Source organism: Bufo gargarizans, unplaced genomic scaffold (assembly GCF_014858855.1).
Source record: "Bufo gargarizans isolate SCDJY-AF-19 unplaced genomic scaffold, ASM1485885v1 original_scaffold_1973_pilon, whole genome shotgun sequence".
Classification (NCBI taxonomy): domain Eukaryota; kingdom Metazoa; phylum Chordata; class Amphibia; order Anura; family Bufonidae; genus Bufo; species Bufo gargarizans.
In genome coordinates this window covers 197,016-220,266 of record NW_025334591.1, presented here as the reverse complement: position 1 = coordinate 220,266, position 23,251 = coordinate 197,016, and the positions used below count along the sequence as shown (strand labels likewise).

Genomic DNA, 23,251 nt, shown 5'->3' with positions numbered 1-23,251 from the left:
AAGTGTAAATGGAGGCTTTAGTTCTTCTGAGACGTTGGTCTTCATCCAAAAAGCAAACTTCCTAAGTGCACAAAATCAAATTATACCAGAATTGTAACTAATGAAATGCACACTGCAAACAATGTTTCTGCTTTCCACAACTATAACCCCTATTTTCCTGCACTGCCGAAAACCCCTGCACCCAGCAAGGAACTTCTTATCTCTCCCTCCGGCTGACCTCCTGCTCATATCTGTTCCTTAACATAAAACTTTCCTCTCTAAGAATTATAGAGACAGAAAAACCTGGGAATGTAAAACAAGCCACTGTATCACACATAATAGGATTAGATACACAGCTGAGCAGACAGTATCACACAGGATAGGATTAGATACGCAGCTAAGCAGTCAGTATCACACAGGATAGGATTAGATACACAGCTGAGCAGACAGTATCACACAGGATAGGATTAGATACACAGCTCAGCAGACAGTATCACACATGATAGGATTAGATACACAGCTCAGCAGACAGTATCACACATGATAGGATTAGATACACAGCTCAGCAGACAGTATCACACAGGATAGGATTAGATACGCAGCTCAGCAGTCAGTATCACACAGTATAGGATTAGATACGCAGCTCAGCAGACAGTATCACACATGATAGGATTAGATACACAGCTCAGCAGACAGTATCACACATGATAGGATTAGATACACACCTCAACAGACAGTATCACACATGATAGGATTAGATACACAGCTCAGCAGACAGTATCACACATGATAGGATTAGATACACAGCTCAGCAGGCAGTATCACACATGATAGGCTTGGATACACAGCTTAGGAGGCAGTATCACACATGATAGGATTAGATACACAGCTCAGCAGACAGTATCACACAGGATAGGATTAGATACACAGCTCAGCAGACAGTATCACACATGATAGGATTAGATACACAGCTCAGCAGACAGTATCACACAGGATAGGGTTAGATACACAGCTCAGCAGACAGTATCACACAGGATAGGATTAGATACACAGCTCAGCAGACAGTATTACACATGATAGGATTAGATACACAGCTCAGCAGACAGTATCACACATAATAGGATTAGATACACAGCTCAGCAGACAGTATCACACATGATAGGATTAGATACACAGCTAAGCAGACAGTATCACACATGATAGGATTAGATACACAGCTCAGCAGACAGTATCACACATGATAGGATTAGATACACAGCTTAGCAGACAGTATCACACATAATAGGATTAGATACACAGCTCAGCAGAAAGTATCACACATAATAGGATTAGATACACAGCTGAGCAGACAGTATCACACAGGATAGGATTAGATACGCAGCTCAGCAGACAGTATCACACATGATAGGATTAGATACACAACTGAGCAGACAGTATCACACAGGATAGGATTAGATACACAGCTGAGCAGACAGTTTCACACAGGATAGGATTAGATACACAGCTCAGCAGACAGTATCACACAGGATAGGATTAGATACACAGCTGAGCAGACAGTATCACACAGGATAGGATTAGATACGCAGCTTAGCAGACAGTATCACACATGATAGGATTAGATACACAGCTCAGCAGACAGTATCACACATGATATGATTAGATACACAGCTCAGCAGGCAGTATCACACATGATAGGATTAGATACATGACTCTGCAGACAGTATCACACATAATAGGATTAGATACACAGCTGAGCAGACAGTATCACACATGATAGGCTTAGATACATGACTCTGCAGACAGTATCCCACATGATAGGATTAGATACACAGCTGAGCAGACAGTATGACCCATGATATGATTAGATACACAGCTCAGCAGACAGTATCACACATGATGGGATTAGATACACAGCTCAGAAGACAGTATCACACAGAATAAGATTCGATACACAGCTCAGCAGGCAGTATCACACACAATGGGCTTAGATACACAACTCTGCAGACAGTATCACACATGATAGGATTAGAAACACAGCTCAGCAGAAAGTATCACACATGGTTGGATTAGATACACAGCTCAGCAGGCAGTATCACATATGATATTATTAGATACACAACTCAGCAGGCAGTATCACACACAATAGGCTTAGATACACGATTCTGCAGACAGTATCACACAGAATAGTATTAGATATACAGCTCAGCAGGCAGTATCACACATAATATGATTAGATACGCAGCTGAGCAGACAGTATCACACATGATATGATTAGATACGCAGCTCAGCAGACAGTATCACACAGGATAGGATTAGATACACAGCTAAGCAGACAGTATCACACATAATATGATTAGATACGCAACTGAGCAGACAGTATCACACATGATATGATTAGATACACAGCTCAGCAGGCAGTATCACACATAATATGATTAGATACGCAGCTGAGCAGACAGTATCACACATGATATGATTAGATACGCAGCTGAGCAGTCAATATCACACATAATATGATTAAATACGCAGCTGAGCAGATAGTATCACACATGATATGATTAGATACACAGCTAAGCAGACAGTATCACACATGATATTTGGATTCTAGATTTAGTGTTCCTTTATGCTCATGTGTTTGACTTTCGCACATTTAATATTCTCAACAGATCTCACCAATCTAGCTAGGTCTTCCTCTAAATATCTCATATTTGAGGCTAGCTTCTCTGCAGCTTAAGCAATAAGCTAAATGTGGAGCACTCTCCGCCCAGTGGTTGTGATGTGTATTGCAGCTTTTTAGAGTTTAGTTACAGTCTTGCGATAAGATGTTGTTTTGCTGTCAGGACAAAATTAACACCACTTCCAGTTTGGAGATCAGGTAAGAGAGGATCTGTAGGGTACATTCTGCCAAGATTTTATAATAACGAAAAAAAATAATACGACAATAGTTTTTAATACCCCACAGTACAAAAGAAGTCTTAATGAAGACCACAGGAGCCAAGGGTTTAATTGGCACTAGGGGTGTAGTTATAGGTGATGCCCACCTGAGCACCCAGGACCCTCTGCTACTTTAGTCAACATCAGGTGGTGCATGTTAGTTGGGAGAAGGTTCTGTTACAGATTTTGCAAAGGGTCTAAGGAGCTTCAACTTACACTTCTTCTCGGCACCTGCTATATCCACAATGGACAATGAATACCGTTAGAAATCCAACAATGTATCACATATCATCATATGTAACAGGAAGGCTACAAACCTAGAGACATAGTCAAACCCTATAGACACAACTGGCGCCAATTTGCCCCTGGTGCTTGTTTTATAGATTATGAAAGGACTTACGGGAAGGCAGTTAAACAGCTTGCCAGCTAAATCATGAACACAACATAATGTCATCACCAGAAGCAAAGTATTATTTGCTGATATCGGCTTTTTTATGTTTTGTATGCTGATGTCATGCCATTGCCTTAACTTGACTGCCTGCCGGGAGGCCCCAGTCACCTCTCCTGACATGTATACAAATAAACATGCATTTCCCCATGAAATAACAGTTGCCGGAGTATTATTTCTCATACCTACACTGATATACTCCGCTATTATTCCTCCTTACAATGTATGAACACATTGACAACATTCTCCTTGTCAAATAAGTGTGTCCCTCCACAGTCTGATACAGTCAGCACCGTCTGGATAGTGTCAGACCATATAGGGAAACATCCCCAACTGTTGGCAGTTGTCATTTTGTTCATTAAATTTCTAGGAAGGATAGCAGAGGAACACCACCATACAGGGTTATAAGAAAAGATGCTCCACATTTTTTTTAAATAAATAGATAGATAGATCATAGATAGATTGATAGAAGATAGATACATATAAGGTAGAAAGATAAATAGATAGATTATAGATAGATAGATAGATAGATAGATAGATAGATTATAGATAGATGATAGATATGAGATAGATAGAAGATAGATAGATAGATAGATAGATAGATAGATATGAGATAGATAGATATGAGATAGATAGATAGATAGATAGATATGAGATAAATAGATAGATAGGAGATAGATAGATATGAGATAGATGATAGATAGATAGATAGATAGATAGATAGATAGATAGATAGATATGAGATAAATAGATAGATAGGAGATAGATAGATAGATATGAGATAGATAGATAGATATGAGATAGATAGATAGATAGATAGGAGATAGATAGGAGAGAGATAGATAGATAGATAGATAGAAGATAGAAGTATGAGCAGTACAGAAGTCAAATAGAAGTGCCAGTGGCTGAAGAGGGGATCCACCAACCAAAGTAATAGCAAAACAAATTCCACGGCACTTCCAGATGACGTAAATTTAAAATAAATGTTCTTTAGTCTCCAGACAGCGACGTTTCAGTCCTCTTACTGGGACCTTTCACTGCTTGAGAAAGGTCCCAGTAAGAGGGCTGAAACGTCGCTGTTTGGTGATTAAAGAACACTTATTTTAATTTACTTAATCTGAAAGTGCCGTGGAATTTGTTTTGCTATTATATAGATAGATATAAGGTAGATAGATAGGAGATAGATAGATAAATAGATAGATAGATATGTGGGGGGATGGATGAAGAGAAAGACAGACAGATAGATAAATAGATAGATAGATGATAGCTAGCTATAAGGTAGATAGATAGGAGATAGATAGATAAATAGAAAGATCGTTAGATATTAAATAGATAGATAATTACTAATTAGATAGATAGATAAACGATAGATGGATAGATAGATAGATGGATATGAGATAGATAGATAGACCGGAGAAATTAAAATGGCCCTGGAAAAACAGTAAAAGTGACCGTATGTTGCAAGTGGGTCCAATTTTACAGAAGGCTGGCTCGACACATGTAGGCAGATGAGTAGGATGGTTAGAAATGCCATAGTGCAGCATAAAATACTGCCCTAGAAAAGCCGAATACCAAAGTGCAGCGCAAAATACCTCCCCAGCCGTGCCCCCCTGTGGGAGCCAGCACCAGCTGCCATGTTCCGCTCTCTTCCTTTTCTTGTCTCTAATTAAGATACGGAGGATGGTGAGGAGAGACATGGGCCATAGCACCAAGCCAGCCCTTCAGAGTTTTTCAGCTCTACCAAACATACAGGAGAATACAGCACTACATAGCATTACATCTAGATGGTAGACATTGTATACAGACAACCTTGGATTCTCATCAATACACGGTGAGGGGTTCCAAGTGTTACATGAACTAGAACAAACAAAAAATATAAACATTTCTAGTTTGTCTTGTTGTTTAACAGCTATGTTCTGGAACTTGTGGCTCAGAAGCTTTTGCATTGTTTGTGTCTCTAAGGACTCGTCTGTAGGTGCAGTTGTACTGAGGACAGCTTCGGGCATTTGCGGTCCTCTGTAGATCCTGACTTGGATCAGCCATGGAGTGACGTGTGATCCTCCTTTACCTGTCAGAACAGGTCATTGCTCCTCATTATGCACGTTACCACTCATAAAGTGTTATTGTAGAGTTTTTACTGAAGGCAATATACAGATAATAATAGTTTATAGCGAAGTTACCAAAGTCCATGGAATCTCTTCTCCTCATCATAACATTGTCCACCACCTTCTAACGGTATGAAAAGCTTTCCAACAATAGTCACTCACAGCAGAGGCTTCTCCCCCAGTAGTTACAGCAGGACCTTCTCATATTCCCCGAAACCCAAAGCCATAGTTACAGCATTGCCTCATCTCCATAGTCATAAAACTTCACCCCAGTAGACACAACGGTGCCCCCTTTTCCCTCAGTTGTCACAGCAGTTCTCCCTCTCTTCTTCTTTCAGTATCCACAATAGTCCCCCTGCCCTTCAAGTTATACATGGTGGAGACAACTGCTTAAATAGCAGAGGCCCAAAGGCAATAACCCTTTTTTGCCCAATGATGAAGACCTGGCTCCATCACTTATGTCATGACATACCATATGATTGCCCAAAGCCCTTATATATCTGTAAAGAATAAATCAAGGCAACTGGACATACTGTAGATTTCTTGAAAATCTTTTTCAAGAAATCTACAGTACGTCCAGTTGCCTTGATTTATTCTTTACAGATATATACCATGACCTGGATAAATGAGAACCTTCACAGACACAAAGCCCTTATAGCTCAGATAAAGGGTCTAGCTTGGATCTCCCAGTCCACATTCTATTAGCCAGAGCGGCTGGTGGAGGGACTCATACATCCGCACATTGTAGATGTAGGTGATGCACTACGTAAGGAAGTATGATTACAATATGTTGTATCTCAAGGTCTAAGGCTGAAAATGTTATCTGAGAAGGAAAGTTAATAAAACCATCCACAATTACCCATTTCGTAGTAGTAAACTCATATATTTCCTCACACTTAGAGCAAGTTTCATACACAATAAAAGCAAGGATAAGTACACTTTTTACAATATACAAATAGATATAGTGAACATACAAAGTTCAGTCACTGTGTATGTATTAATTATCTTTTATGGATCCCGAGTTATATCCTGTATTACACTCCAGAGCTGCACTCACTATTCTGCTGGTGCAGTCACTGTGTACATACATTACATTACTTTTCCTGTACTGATCCTGAGTTACATCATGAATAATACTCAGGAGCTGCACTCACTATTCTGCTGGTGCAGTCACTGTGTACATACATTACATTACTTATCCTGTACTGATCCTGAGTTACATCCTGTATTATACTCCAGAGCTGCACTCACTATACTGCTGGTGCAGTCACTGTGTACATACATTATTATCCTGTACTGATCCTGAGTTACATCCTGTATTATACTCCAGAGCTGCACTTACTATTCTGCTGGTGCAGTCACTGTGTACATACATTACATTACTTATCCTGTACTGATCCTGACTTACATCCTGTTATTATACTCCAGAGCTGCACTCACTATTCTGCTGGTGCAGTCACTGTGTACATACATTGCATTACTTATCCTGTACTGATCCTGAGTTACATCCTGTATTATACTCCAGAGCTGCACTCACTATTCTGCTGGTGCAGTCACTGTGTACATACATTACATTACTTATCCTGTACTGATCCTGAGTTTTATCCTGTATTATACTCCAGAGCTGCACTCACTATTCTGCTGGTGGAGTCACTGTGTACATACATTACATTACTTATCCTGTACTGATCCTGACTTACATCCTGTATTATACTCCAGAGCTGCACTCACTATACTGCTGGTGCAGTCACTGTGTACATACATTATTATCCTGTACTGATCCTGAGTTACATCCTGTATTATACTCCAGAGCTGCACTTACTATTCTGCTGGTGCAGTCACTGTGTACATACATTACATTACTTATCCTGTACTGATCCTGAGTTTTATCCTGTATTATACTCCAGAGCTGCACTCACTATTCTGCTGGTGGAGTCACTGTGTACATACATTACATTACTTATCCTGTACTGATCCTGACTTACATCCTGTATTATACTCCAGAGCTGCACTCACTATTCTGCTGGTGCAGTCACTGTGTACATACATTGCATTACTTATCCTGTACTGATCCTGAGTTACATCCTGTATTATACTCCAGAGCTGCACTCACTATTCTGCTGGTGCAGTCACTGTGTACATACATTACATTACTTATCCTGTACTGATCCTGAGTTTTATCCTGTATTATACTCCAGAGCTGCACTCACTATTCTGCTGGTGGAGTCACTGTGTACATACATTACATTACTTATCCTGTACTGATCCTGACTTACATCCTGTATTATACTCCAGAGCTGCACTCACTATACTGCTGGTGCAGTCACTGTGTACATACATTATTATCCTGTACTGATCCTGAGTTACATCCTGTATTATACTCCAGAGCTGCACTTACTATTCTGCTGGTGCAGTCACTGTGTACATACATTACATTACTTATCCTGTACTGATCCTGAGTTTTATCCTGTATTATACTCCAGAGCTGCACTCACTATTCTGCTGGTGGAGTCACTGTGTACATACATTACATTACTTATCCTGTACTGATCCTGACTTACATCCTGTATTATACTCCAGAGCTGCACTCACTATACTGCTGGTGCAGTCACTGTGTACATACATTATTATCCTGTACTGATCCTGAGTTACATCCTGTATTATACTCCAGAGCTGCACTCACTATTCTGCTGGTGCAGTCACTGTGTACATACATTGCATTACTTATCCTGTACTGATCCTGAGGTACATCCTGTATTATACTCCAGAGCTGCACTCACTATTCTGCTGGTGCAGTCACTGTGTACATACATTACTTATCCTGTACTGATCCTGAGTTACATCCTGTATTATACTCCAGAGCTGTACTCACTATTCTGCTGGTGCAGTCACTGTGTACATACATTACATTACTTATCCTGTACTGATCCTGACTTACATCCTGTATTATACTCCAGAGCTGTACTCACTATTCTGCTGGTGCAGTCACTGTGTACATACATTACATTACTTATCCTGTACTGATCCTGAGTTACATCCTGTATTTTACTCCAGAGCTGCACTCACTATTCTGCTGGTGGAGTCACTGTGTACATACATTACATTACTTATCCTGTACTGATCCTGAATTACATCCTGTATTATACTCCAGAGCTGCACTCACTATTCTGCTGGTGCAGTCACTGTGTACATACATTGCATTACTTATCCTGTACTGATCCTGAGTTACATCCTGTATTATACTCCAGACCTGTACTCACTATTCTGCTGGTGCAGTCACTGTGTACATACATTGCATTACTTATCCTGTACTGATCCTGAGTTACATCCTGTATTATACTCCAGAGCTGCACTCACTATTCTGCTGGTGCAGTCACTGTGTACATACATTGCATTACTTATCCTGTACTGATCCTGAGTTATATCCTGTATTATACTCCAGAGCTGCACTCACTATTCTGCTGGTGCAGTCACTGTGTACATACATTACATTACTTATCCTGTACTGATCCTGAGTTACATCCTGTATTATACTCCAGAGCTGCACTCACTATTCTGCTGGTGCAGTCACTGTGTACATACATTGCATTACTTATCCTGTACTGATCCTGAGTTACATCCTGTATTATACTCCAGAGCTGCACTCACTATTCTGCTGGTGCAGTCACTGTGTACATACATTACATTACTTATCCTGTACTGATCCTGAGTTATATCCTGTATTATACTCCAGAGCTGCACTCACTATTCTGCTGGTGCAGTCACTGTGTACATACATTACATTACTTATCCTGTACTGATCCTGAGTTACATTCTGTATTATACCTCAGAGCTGCACTCACTATTCTGCTGGTGCAGTCACTGTGTACATACATTACTTATCCTCTACTGATCGTGAGTTACATCATGTATTATACTCCAGAGCTGCACTCACTATTTTACTTATTGATCATGAGATTGTTTTCTAGTCGAGCTCCTTCAATAACAGAAACCAATATGTGGAGACGTATAAAGGTATAATAGCAGCATAGATCACTGTATAAGAAGGTCATGTTTGCAGCCTCTTTGACACACATTCTCTCCAGGTTCTGACCTGTCTCAGACACCTATAGATTAGCGATTGTGTAACCGGTAGCAATAGATAGATGGTTAGCCATGGTGCTTTCTGACCACATATATGGTGTACGATCCATATAGCCATAGCAAACAGTGCCTAATAAGTGCCATAGAGTATGGTGCATAAATAATAGTACCTTACATAGACCAATGCTATACAGTGCCACCAGCACAGTGCCTAAGTAGCAAAGCTACACAATACCGCCATATACTACTTACTCAAATACAACATACTGTAATCATATGAGCTCCACTAATAAGGTAATCTAATAACAGTGCTTGTCCACTGCTGATGCTGATCCTTCCCTCATAGTCACCCTTCCCCCACATTTGTGAACCATTTACATTTACTTCCGTGCAGCATTACTTAATAATTTGGTGTTTTTTTTCTCTGTCTCTGCAGTTTCACATCTACAATTCAAAAGCATCTGAAATGGTCTGGGGACAAAAAATTTCATTTTGCCTAATGATCATCCTCCATGGACTATTTTGCGATGGTTGTAAGTATACCGTACTTATCTGGGACATCACCGCTGCAGCTATAGGAGGAGGTTTCCAGGTTGGAATCACATCTGGTCCAGATATCTGAAGGAAACTTAAAGGGGTAACGTCATGATCAATTCATTAAGATGAAAATCAGACATCATATAGTACATGACAACCTCTTTATAACAAAACTAGAACTAGCCCTTTACCCATACCTCCCAACTGTCCCGGATTTCAGTGGCTGTCCCGCTGTCCCTGTACGGGGAGGTATGTCCTACTCTCAGGCAGCTGTCCCTGCTTCAGCGGTCAGCTCCCTGCTCTATCATTCCTCCCTAAGCGCTCCACACTGCTAGTCTGTGCAGGGGGCGGGGCAGTCAGCCGCTGCTCCTCCTCCTACACAGACCAGAGCAGTCGATGTATCCTGCTGCTGCTGGAGGTGAGTATGTGGAGTTTTTTTTTACTTCCAGTGAGGGGGCACAACTGGGCATAGTTCTGTGAGGGGTCACAACTGGGCATACTACTGTGAGGGGGGCACAATCCTGACCATATTTATGTGAGGGGGAACAGCTGGGCATATTTCTGTGAGGGGGCACAATCCTGGACATATTACAGTGAGGAGGCACAATCCTGACCATATTTCTGTGAGCGGGAACAGCTGGGCATATTTCTGTGAGGGGGCACAATCCTGGGCATATTACTGCAAGGGGGCACAATCCTGGCCATATTACTGCGAGGGGGCACAATCCTGGGTATATTACTTTGAGGGGGCACAATCCTGGGCATATTACTTTGATGGGGGACAATCCTGGGCATGTTACTATGAGGGGGCACAATCCTGGGCATATTACTGTGAGGGGGCACATATCTGGGCATCGCTACTATGAGGGGGTACATATCTGGGCATAACTACTGTGAGGGGGCACATATCTGGGCATTACTACTGTGAGGGGGCACATATCTGGGCATAATCTATGAAGGGGCACAATGCTTACATAAATACTGTGTGGTAGCATAAATGGGGAATAATTACTATGTAGGGGCATTTAGAGGACTGGGTGGGGTTAGGTGTTTAGTTATGTTTTGGGCAGAGTTAGAGGCATGGCCTAGTGCAGAAAACATTGCTTCTCACGCCACACATAGTGTTCCTCTTCCTTCTTTTCGAGATGCCATTCATTGCTCCAGTTGCTCTGCTAGATTTTCTTCAAGCTGGCACCTCAGGGGTGTGTCCTTTCCACCACAGCTCTCTCCTTGTAGGTGTCAAAGGGTTATAACAGTAAATACAGCTGGTGATAGTTAAAGGGTAGCACTGAGCATGTGCGTCCACCTCACTGATGTTACTGAGGTGGACAGAGAAATAAGGAAAAGCGCTTTACAAATAGAATATTTAAAATAACTCAGCGGTGATACTACATTTTACTTTCAATAGATTTCAGAGTAGTTGCTCATGCCATAAGTAGTACAATATACAGAGTACAGACAGTAAGATGTTTTATTAAGCATAAAACTCCAGTTTCTTTTCTTTTAGATACAAAGACAAAGTATACAAAAAGTACAGATTGTTATCGCAAAATCAGATCATGCAAAACAGAGCAAAACAAAACAAAAATCAGACAACAGTCTGGGCCGTACCTTCACTCCATCGTTAAAATACATATGCATCCTATGTTGGAGACAATCGAGGTTACACTTGTACAAAACCATCCGACCCCCATCTCCATCCCCCGCACCTCCCTGCTGCAACCAATTGTCACTACTCCACACTTTCTGGAACTGCTGGACACAGACCTCCCTAGGATTCCCATGTCAAAACATGCTGGGCAACTTGGAAGGTTGGGGAGCTAATATAGGCCTGAATAGCTATCATGCAACGCAGCCATAAGTAGGGCGCGTAAATTTCGACCTGGAATTTGTGATTGTTCAATGTGCACCCAATGCTTCCCTGTTTCTCCTCTCCACCACTCCCTAAGCTGATTGATTCTAGAAGCTGGGTAGTAATCATACAGATTGGGCATACCCAAGCCCCCGCATCTTTTATGTCTACACATAATGCTTCTGGCAATTCTCAGTCTGGCCTTATTCCAAATGAAGGCGCTTAACATTCTATTAGCTAGGCTAAAGAAGGACACCGGGATCGGATGGGGATAGTGCAGAATAAATATAATAAGTATATGCTGTTGAAAAGCTGCAATGCGTCCCAACCAAGATAGTTCCGATTTGGCCATGCTATTAAACTCTGGCTGGAGTGAATGCAGGGGGGGGATTGGCTTTGTATAGTTCCTGAGGGGTAACTGTCACTTTAAAACCTAGGTACTGGACCATAGAGTCTTGCCAATCTAATGAGAATTCCTCTTTCATCTGGGACAGAATTGTTTCTGGGATCCCCAATGAGAGAGCTTGGGATTTGCTTTCATTAATCTTATAGTATGAGAGGGCCCCGTAAGAGCGGATGATGTCCATCACCGCTTTCAAGAATATCCGAGGGTTCGTTAAGGACAAAATAATGTCGTCTGCATACATCGATATGCAATGTTGTCTGTTTCCGATTTGTACTCCCGTCGCCTGACGGATTGCCTGCGCCAATGGTTCTAATGATAAGATAAATATTAAAGGTGATAAGGAGCATCCCTGACTCGTGCCATTAGACAACACAAACGGGTCAGACAATACTCCAAAGGGGTTGTCCTACGAAAAATATTCTACAGTTTTTTACACCAGTGCCTGGATCTAAATACTTTTGTAATTGCATGTAATTAAAATTTTTGCAGGGCCGCTGAGTTATTCAGTAATATGTATCTATATAGCACCACCTGCTGGTTGTTCTTTTTCTCATTTCTTGGTCCTGCTCACTGAGATGGCCTCACATGCTCAGTTCCATCTTTCAACTGCCTCCTGAGTTGTGATAGGGAGAGCTGAGACACGCCCTCTTAGCTGCAGCAGATAAGACACTCCCCTTGAGCTTTCAGCTTGATACAAATCCAAGACAGCAATGAATGGGAAGATCTCTGGATCCATGTGAGGTGTGAGGTGGTTCTGACTTTGTTAGACATAGATTGACATGTACCATATGATGTCTGATTTTCATTATTTACATTAGTCATGGAATAACCCCTTTAAGTAAGTTTAGTCAGCTAAACAACCGTCCGAAGATTGATTTACGGAGTAACCACCTATAGGTGGCACTAGAGAAACCGTTTTCGACCATCTGGAGGAGAGAAATGTTGAACTAAATTTTAGACAGGAATTTAAAGGTCCAAATGTATCATCGTGGGCGGTTCATTGGTCACTTACTTTTGTTTGATAGACCCATCGCCAATGGAAGATCTACCATGTTGGATTTTTTACCTTAATGTTGATAGAACTCCAAAGTTTAGGGATTCACTAGCAAACTGGAGAGCACTGACGGGAGATCTTTGTGCATGGTTGTATATGTTCATAGTGCCATCTGCCAAGAGTTCAGTAAAGTTTTAGATGTCCACCATGTGGTGGCTTCTTAGTGATTAGAATAAGAACCTTAATGTTTCTCCTCTTTTGTTGTTTTCTAGTACTTTATCTCGAATGCAGTACTAAGACTTGGCAATGTGGAGAGACCGTAACCATGACTTGTACCCCGACCCACCCACTTGAGGAAATTCACTTAAAGAGGATTGAGGGTGGTGTCACTTTGCTCAAAAGCGATCTGCCTACAAAAAATGAGTTATTCACGGAAGATAGGAAAATTTCCATTGAAGGTACAGAAAAGGAGGTGAAGATTACCATCTATGACGTCAAGTTTACTGATACATACAAATATATTCTGCATGTGGCTGGACCAGCAGGATACACCTCAGAAACCATCATCATCAATGTTTCTGGTAAGAAAATGTTTGAATATTCTTTTTCTACTGTTGTAGTAGGAGAAATTTGTAGATTACCCAAAAAAGAAAACATTACTTTGAGACTTAACCACAAGTCATCAGCTGTGGACCAACCCTCAACCAGCCTTACCCCAATGTAAGTTACTGTATCTATCACATCTTATGTTTCTTGCTATTTTCTACCAAGGTATATGCAAACCAAAGATTAACAGAGAGGAAACAAAAGAACTTGTATGTGAAGCAGAGACTGAAAAGAATGCATCGATCGTCTGGATGGATGACCATAGAAATATCTACCCGTCGTCTAAAACAAAACTGGAAAAAGTGACTTACTTTAAGTTATGGAGTTCTCTGAAATTGTCAGAGGAGATCAAGGACAGTGTTATCTGCTGTTCTGTCTCTTACCCAGACGGCATATATAAGGATACATGCTTCCCAAGAGCCTTAGGTGAATACCCCCATCTTCTGCTTGAGTCTTGTGAGGAGACACAAGGAACTTTTTATTATGGCCCAAATACTGCCATACATTGGCCAACTAATATAGTTGTCTAAACAGCACCACCATACACTGCAAAAGTAATATAATGCCTGGTACCACAAGTAGTAGTGCCATATACCGCCTAAATAAATACTGCCATATTGTGCTCAAATGGTAACATACAGAAAAACATAACCATACAAAAATGTCTGAATAAGCATAATACAGTATGTTGCCCAATTAATATTGCCATATAGCTGCCTAAATAACAATGCTATATATAGTCCCACCACCTTTATACACCACAAATAATATAGTGAATGGTGCTTGTCAACATATAGTGCCTAAGTAAAAACTGCCATACGGTGATTAAATGCTAACATATATAGAAACATAACCATACAAAAAAAATCTGAATAAGCATAATAAAGTATGTTTCCCAATTAATATTGCCTTATAGCTGCCTAAATAAAAATGCTATATATAGTCCCACCACCTCCAAATAATATAGTGAATGGTGCTTGTCACCACACCAAAAACTGCCATACAGTGATCAAATGGAAACAGAACCATACAAATATGTGTGTATAAGCATAATACAGTATGGTGCCCGATTAATAGTGCCATGCAACTGCCTAAATAGCATGCTATATAATACCACCACCTACACTACACAAATATGGTGCATCAGTATAAGCTTACATAGTACCATACTGTACACTGGACAAATAAGGTTTCCATGTTATTGTCTAAAGAACTCTACTATACAGTGCCGCCACTACTGTACACTGCAAAAGTAATATACAGAATAATCCACAGTACCACCTGTGTAAATACTACCATATAGTGCTCAAATAGCAACACACAGAAAAAAAATAAAAAAATAACCATACCAAATAGTTCCTAAGCATATGCATAGTACAGTATTTTGTCTGCACAATAGTGCCATCTAGAGGCCAAATAATACTGCTGCCTAAATGACAATACTATATAATACCGCTACCTCTATACACTGCACATATAAAATGCTACCAAACACTGCCTATGTAAATACTACCATGCAGTGCTCAAATACCAACCTACAGTGAGAAAATACCCATATCAAACAGTGTAAGTTTATGAGCACCACACAGTACGGTGCTCAAATAATGCCATACTGTACACCAGCCAAATAGTTTTCATACCGTTGCTGAAAAAACTCTTCTATATAGAGCTGCCACCACCATACACTAGCACAAAATATACTGCACATGGCTTCACAAGTAGCAGTGCCACATAATACCTATATAAAGGTACCGCCAAACAGTGCTGAAATAATACCAACACTATATAAATAAAGTCAGCTATACAGCGGGTGAAATAAGTATTGAACACGTCATACATTTTCTACGTAAATATATTTCTAAAGGTGCTATTAACGTGAAATTCTCACCAGATGTCGGTAACAACCTATCCAGTCCACACGGGCAAAGAAATCAGACCATAGATGTCCGGAAATTAAGTTATGTGTAATAACGAGAAATGTCACAGAAAAAATATTGAACACGCTTCCTGAAATGTATGTAAAGGGGTATTCCCATCACATACAATGGGGGAGTATCACTAGGACATGACCCTATTGTCTGATAAGTGCGGGTCCCACCTCTGGAACCCGTACCTACAAGAAGAACGGAGCAGGGAGAGGTGTGGCTGGAGGACCCCAGGTTTTCCGGGGTCCGTCCACCACCAAGCGCTGCTCCTATACAAGTGAATGGGAGCGCACCTCAACGTAGACCCTAGTCACATGCATTCCTCGGGTGTGATTTTGGCCCATTCTTCCACACAAATGCTCTTCAAATCCTGAAGGTTCCTTGGGCTCCTTCTATGAAGTCTGAGCTTTAGTTCCTTCCATAGAGTGTCTATTGGGTTCAGGTCCGGTGATTGGCTGGCCCATTCGAGCAGCTTTATTTTCTTCTGGTGTGTGTTTTGCGATCATTGTCTTGCCGAAATGCCCACCCTCGTTTCATCTTCATCATCCTGGTACATGACAGCAGATTTTTATCAAGGGTGTCTCGTAGTTTTGTCTATTCATCCTTCCTTCAATTATATGAAGTTTGCCAGTGCCATATCCTGAAAAACAGCTCCACACCATGATGTTACCTCCTCCAAACTTTACTGTTGGTATGGTGTTTTTGGGGTGATAGATACAGTACCTTTTTGCCTCCAAACATGGTGTGTATTATGGCCTCCAAAGAGTTCAATTCTACAGGCTTGTCTAAAGGTTGTTGAGCAAACTTTAAGCGCGCTTGAACATGCTTTTTGTTCAGCAATTAAGTCTTGCATGGTCAACGTGCATACAGGCCACGGAGGTAGAGTGCATTTACTTATTGTTTCTGTAGCTCTCCACATGTGGTCCTTGGCTCTTTGAGAACTCTTCTGATAATTATTTTCAGTTCTCTGTCTGAAATCTTGTGGGAAGCACCTGGTCGTGGCCGGTTTATGGTGAAATTATGTTCTTTCCACTTCCGTATTATGGCCTCAACAGTGCTCACTGGAACCTTTAGTAGTTTAGAAATTCTTCTGTAATCAAGGCCATCAGTATGTTTTCCAACAATAAGGTTGTGAAAGTCTTGCGAAGAGCGCATTGGTTTTACCCATCATGAGATGTTTTTGGTGTGCACCTTGGTAATGGACACCAGTTTGAACCAGTTGATATTATTTTTGACTATGTGGCGGGATTGCTTTCTAATTACTGATAGATGTCAGCTAGTGTCATGACTTCCCATGGATTTTTGCACCTCTCTTTCTTCATGTGTTCAATACTTTTTCCCTGAGTCATTTCTCATTATTACACATAACTTATGGACATCTATGGTCTAATTTCTTTGCCCATGTGGATTAGATGGGTTGTTACAGACATCTGGTTAGAATTTCCTGTCAATAGTACCTTCAGAAATAGATTTACTTAGAAAATTAGTGACATGTTCAATACTCATTTCTAGTGTTGAGCCAATCGAACCTGACTAAGTTGAATTCCATCTGAATTTCAGGGAAAATTTGATTCGCTGAGAAACAGAATTTACTTGTGCTTCATGGTAACTAATAAATTTTCCCTGAAATGGGTTAAAAAATAAAAAAAATCATGCTTACCTCATCCATTTGAATGAGAAGAGCCAGCTTGCCACCATCTTGATTGAAGATCCTGCGCGAAATACCATGAGCGGCGGTGACGTATGACTTATGACGTCACCACGCCGGCCGCGCAAGATTTTGCGCTGTATCTACAATCGATATGGTAGCAAGCTGGCTCTTCAAGATCAAATGGATGAGGGTAAGTATGATTTTATGAATTTAATTAGTATTTTGCACTGTAATATACAATTGCTGCTCCCTGTCATTGCACCCACTACTTACAAAAAATGCACTTCGTGACAAAGTAATTAGTCACACAGTGAATTTTTGGGAAAATTCAGCAAAGCAGCGCTCATGTCAGGTCTAAAAAAGGGGGCATGATGTGGGTGGGGAAAAGGGCTCATTTATCATTTTCTACTCCTGTTTTAGGCCTCTTGCAGACAAACGTAATGGCTCCGTGCCCGTGCTGCGGGCCGCAAATTGTGGTCAGCAATGCATGGGCACAGACCCTGGGCCAGCACTTGAATGGGGTCCGCAATCCGTCGCTCCGCAAGAAGATAGGACAAGTTCTATCTTTTTGCGGAATGGAATCACGGAACGGAACACCACAGAAGCACTCCGTAGTGCTTCCAAGGGGTTCCGTAATTCCGTTCCGCATTTCCGGATTTTCTGACCCATTCAAGTCAATGGGTCCGCATCAATGATGTAGAATGCACACGGAACGGTGCCCGTTTATTGCGGATCCGTAAATGCGGTCCGCAATACGGCAACGGGCAGCACACGTTCGTGTGCAAGACGCCTTAGGCATAGAAAATGGTCTGACTCTACGCCAGCAAGCGACATGTGTAAAGTCCGCTGGCGCCTCTACATAAATTAGGTGGATGAATCTGCAGCGCAGCGTCTAAATCTCCAGTGTTCATAAATGTCCCCTAAAATTCTTATATTGTCACCTTTTTATTAGGAACAGTTTCTACACTATTAGGCAGCAAGAGTCCAACTCTGTCAATAGTCCTCGTTCTACTGGCTGTCGCTTTGGTCGCTGCTGCGTTCGGTTACCTACTAAAAAGAAGGAATAGGAACATTATGAGAGGTAAGTATATTCAATGTTTTACATCATTCACAGATTATTATTTTTTTTTACTTGATGGCCATCCATAGCTAATAGGTGACGGACAGCATCCTGGCTGATCAGCTTCACTATTACCAAACACAGCGCTGTATATTTGGGAGTGGCTATACCTGGAACTGCAGCTCAAAGTAAATGAAAGTAAATAGCATGGAGCCCTACTATAGTACCAGGAGGAGCCACTACCAGGTATATGCACTGTGCTATAACTTTTCCAAAAACACCCATCCGTAAACCAAAAAAACTGTAAATTATATACAGTATAAAGTGCAACATTATTGAAATTTATAATCACATCATTTTTTGTTTTCTTTGTTTTGCAAATTTTTGGTTTACAAATTAAATTCTAATCTAATTCTTAAATTCTAATCCTACACTCTCAGTATCGTGACCCTAATGTGGCCCTCTACGAGTTTTAGGTTCTACCATACCAGAGTGCTGTGGAGAGCTACTGTACATCCCTATGCCACCGATTTTATTCAGAAGCATACAGTTTGTGGCATATTATGGAGATAGGTGGTACCATAGGTAGACATCATATGGCGGCACAAAGAATGCTACCTCTAGGGTAGTACTGAGACACATGAGCTCCATGTGCTGCCCTACAGGCCCAACAGGCTCCATGAGGCCTTAATCAACTTTGTCTTAAAACAATATTAAAGGTCTAAAACCTGAAGCCACCTGAGTCCACCTCTCTGCCGCTGACTGGGTACATAATGAGCTCTCAGCAGTAATTAACGCAGTGAGAATTAGGTCCTCCTGAATTCAACTGCTCTGGCCCGCACCTCACCTCCTAAGCCCCCTTCTCCATAGACTACTGGAGGAGGAAGGACAGAAGATGGTAGCTATTGATGGCCACCACAGAGGGCCAGCTTTTGGGGCAGTATATTGTGCTACACTGTGTTATGTAGTTCTCCAGGGATGGTATTTTGCCCTATGGTATTGTTGACTCCACCTACTTGTGTTGCCCCAACTTCTGTTAATTTGAACCTGCCTACAAAATGGGGCCACTTTAAGTTCCAAGTCCGCCCCTGATCCCAAGGCTACCTTTTAACCTGTGCCCATCAGCCAAGACATTGCAGTCTCAAAGCCCTATAATATTGATAGAGCTGGGTCTAAAAAAGGTCCCCCAATCTTTTAGTTTTGACTGGTAGTCCATGGTCAGAGCGTAACTTGAAGTTCATGGACCTCTCCCCTCCACCTAGCTATCCTGTGCCATTTATAATACTGATGTCTTCTTATGAAGGCCTTTTTGGCTATACTCAGGCACCAGCCCCAGGTGTGAACACTACCTCTGCAACCTCTACAGTTATGCCTATGGGACGTAGGGACCCCCTAACAGATACCTTAGCATTTTACATGTTTTATAGACATAGGAGGGTACATTATGGTTTTTAAAAATTGCACTCAATCAAAATAATAATAAAAAATACATAAAAAAGGAATTCCACCAATGAAACAAAACATTTATCATAATGATTAAGCAAAATCAATGATTTCTAGAAAATTAGAAAAATACCTGCTTCATTATCACCATCATATATCACTTACAAGGTGTTTTAATTCCTTCTAGCTCGAAGTCTTTCACAAGGACCCCTCATAGATCAAAGTGAGTAAAAAGGTTAACGTTATTTAAGGTTTAAGGTTCGGTTGGACACCTAAAGAAAGAGAAGGACAAAAAGACCCCCCCTACAATAAGTTTAGGAGATATCAGATTGATCAAAAGCACTAAAGAAACAACAAGCATAGAAATGAACTTTTTAGATTAATCACAAATTGCTCTTAAAACTAAAAAAAAATGGTATTATCCTTTACTGGGTGGTCTTAACCCTCGACCCCTTCCAGATTGGTCATGATGATCCGCTGTTTGCTGCAGATATGGCTCCTGGCTCCTTCATATACCCCAATGACCCATGATCCAAAAATCATCCAAACTATTTGGAGCACCACTCAATACAGAAGATGCAATTTGGAGACATGTAATATGTATATGTAATTTATGACCCTAGATAGAACATTCTGTATCAGACATTAGACATCAGGGGTTATATGCCACTTGTCTAATGGTATGTTCCTTTTTTTCTAACAGAGGCACCTGAAGAAGAAGAGAACATAACACATCCACCATTAGTGCCACCATCACCTGTGTAAAGGAGATAACCTATGGAGAATCAAGGGATAAATGTTGCCACTCTATGGAAATGTCTTGTGAGACCCATGCTAATTGGACAGTGAATGTTATTTTTTTTTAGGCTGGATATAGAAATTGCTTTGGTGACCTTAAATTTGCTCATCTATGCCTACAGCATGAGGTTGAAACCTCTCTATTCTTCCTGAAGGCACCTTTTGCATTTGTCACCTTCATCCACTCTCACCATAGGTTAAGATGTCCTCTTCCTGCCACTAAAATTCTGTCTTTTAATAAGGAACATATTCCTAGTTCTACCACTGTATCTCCCAACAAACTCCGATATAAATTGCAGACTTGTTCTAGGCTTTTAACGTGCCAAGGTGGGGGCTTGTCCGGGATTAGAAAAATGGCCACCTAGTTTTCTATAAACAGTGTCACATCTATGCATTTGCTGTGCCTGGTATTTCACCTCCTTCCAATGGGGTTGTCCTGCCATACCAAACACAGCCTATGGACAAGGGTGGCAGTGCTTACGCACAACCCTTATATATCCACCCAAAAAAATCTTCACTTTGAGAATACTTCAAAAGATGCAGCGAAACACCAACTTTACAATTGGTACCTGGCATCATCCATAGCATAGCAGTGCATTGAGTTTCACATCATTATGTGTCCTGGTTTCTCTATTTTAGCAATACATCTGGTGTCCGCTGGTAAGTTGGCGCCTGCTGTATCACAAATCACAAAATGTAAATTTGGAGAATCTTGTCAAGTCTCAATTATGTATTCTATACAGTATCTGTATGTCATGAAATGGTTTTATAAACCGAAGCCACCTTCAGTAAGATACAGCAGTACATCAAATGTATTGCAACACTGAAAAAAACATATAAATTAATGTATATACAAGGGGCTCTTCGAGGCTCTCCTCTGATGGTGCCATGATTGTTTCATTGGTGGGGGCACCACCCCTTGATATAAATCATGCCATAAGACATAGGAATCATATATCTGTAAATACATCTGTAAAGAAGTATAAGAGTGTGCAATAAAAAATGTAAATAAAAAATATAGAAAAATGATCACAAATATGGAATTAATCAGCCAAAACAATATCAAATCAAATGTATTTTTCAAAAAATGACCAGGTCAATAACCAATAGGAGGCACTGACCTTAATGTATATACTCTAGATATATCTAGTCACACACTCTTGTATGTTTGCAATTACACAACTGAATATTTTGCATCTATATTTGTACTGCATAAAATATGAATCGAATAAACAAAATATATTATACAGTTCAATTTTTTTTCACTCCACAAGAAGGAGCATTTTCCACTAAAGTATTAAAAAATAAATGAGAGAGGTTACAGACATTTATTTGTACATGGGGTGATACATCCTCAAGATAAGACAGAGCAATAATGCTGCAGATGGACAGGCAATTAGGCTTAAGACTTAAAGCCCATTTACACTGGACCGATGAGCAAACGATTGTTGGGAAGGAAACGTTCGTTAGTAGAGATGAAGTGCTGCATTTACATGCAGCAAGCATCTCCACTGTATGGGGATGAGTGATGGCTACTGCTATCGCTCGTCCTCATACAGATTCACTGTTTCTGGGTGGCAGATCGCTGTTTAGACACCATGATCTGCTGCCCACAAGCGATGATTTAGGTGTCCTCATGAACGACTGTCTCACCCAATGAACACGTGTTTGGCTTGTTCATCAGGAGATATGCAACCTCTTTAGATGGGCAGATTATCAGGAATGAGCATTTGTATGAACGTCCTTTCCCAATAATCGGCCTATCTTTAGGAATCAAAGGAGATCTGTAGTCAGTCAGTGGAAGTGTGTCCACATAGTGGGTCATAAATCCAAGTGTCAGAAGAACACACTAAGAAGTCCATCATTTACAGCCAAGCTCTGCGATATATCCAGATCTGCTTAGACACTGAGGACAGTAAACAACATCTGCTGTCTCTGAGAAATACATTTTTACAAGGACCTGGACAATCACTGTGTTAAAATTGCCCTGGTTCAAAACCTACTATCAGAAAATGAAGGAAACTTTTTCTTCCCAAGATCACCTCAAATATTCATAATAATATATATATACCGTATATTTTTTTTATTTCAGAGTTGTCCATAGCCTTTCATTTTCTACACATTTTTTATTTCTAGCAAGTGAAAAAAAAAATCATCTAACGTGTCCTACACAGCATGGGAGAGCGGAATTGAGAAGAGACTTCCTGTCTTCAAAATCATATTTCATAGCTTATCTAAAATCTTGAAATACATTCCAGGGAAATATTTTTGATAATAGCACACAAAGAATATACTGTATTTTTTGCTCCATAAGACACTTTTTCCCCCAAAAATTTGGGGGGGGGGGGGGAATGGAGGGCATCTAATAGAGCAAATACTAGTGAGAGCTTACATTACTTGTACATATAGGTCCTTCTAAAAAAAAATAGC

At 40.7% G+C, this 23,251-nt stretch overlaps 1 protein-coding gene across 1 annotated transcript in view; it reads left to right on the top strand.

Annotated features, from left to right (window-relative positions):
* LOC122923841 overlaps positions 1 to 22,075 on the top strand; it is a 37,618-nt gene extending 15,543 nt beyond the window's left edge. The window contains exons 3-8 of the mRNA XM_044274681.1: positions 9,986 to 10,082; positions 13,611 to 13,919; positions 14,110 to 14,370; positions 18,473 to 18,601; positions 20,211 to 20,246; positions 20,727 to 22,075. Of these exons, the coding sequence (XP_044130616.1) occupies positions 9,986 to 10,082; positions 13,611 to 13,919; positions 14,110 to 14,370; positions 18,473 to 18,601; positions 20,211 to 20,246; positions 20,727 to 20,788 (894 nt within the window). The 3' untranslated portion in view covers positions 20,789 to 22,075. The remainder of the gene's footprint in view (positions 1 to 9,985; positions 10,083 to 13,610; positions 13,920 to 14,109; positions 14,371 to 18,472; positions 18,602 to 20,210; positions 20,247 to 20,726) is intronic.
* Positions 22,076 to 23,251: the final 1,176 nt, after the last annotated feature.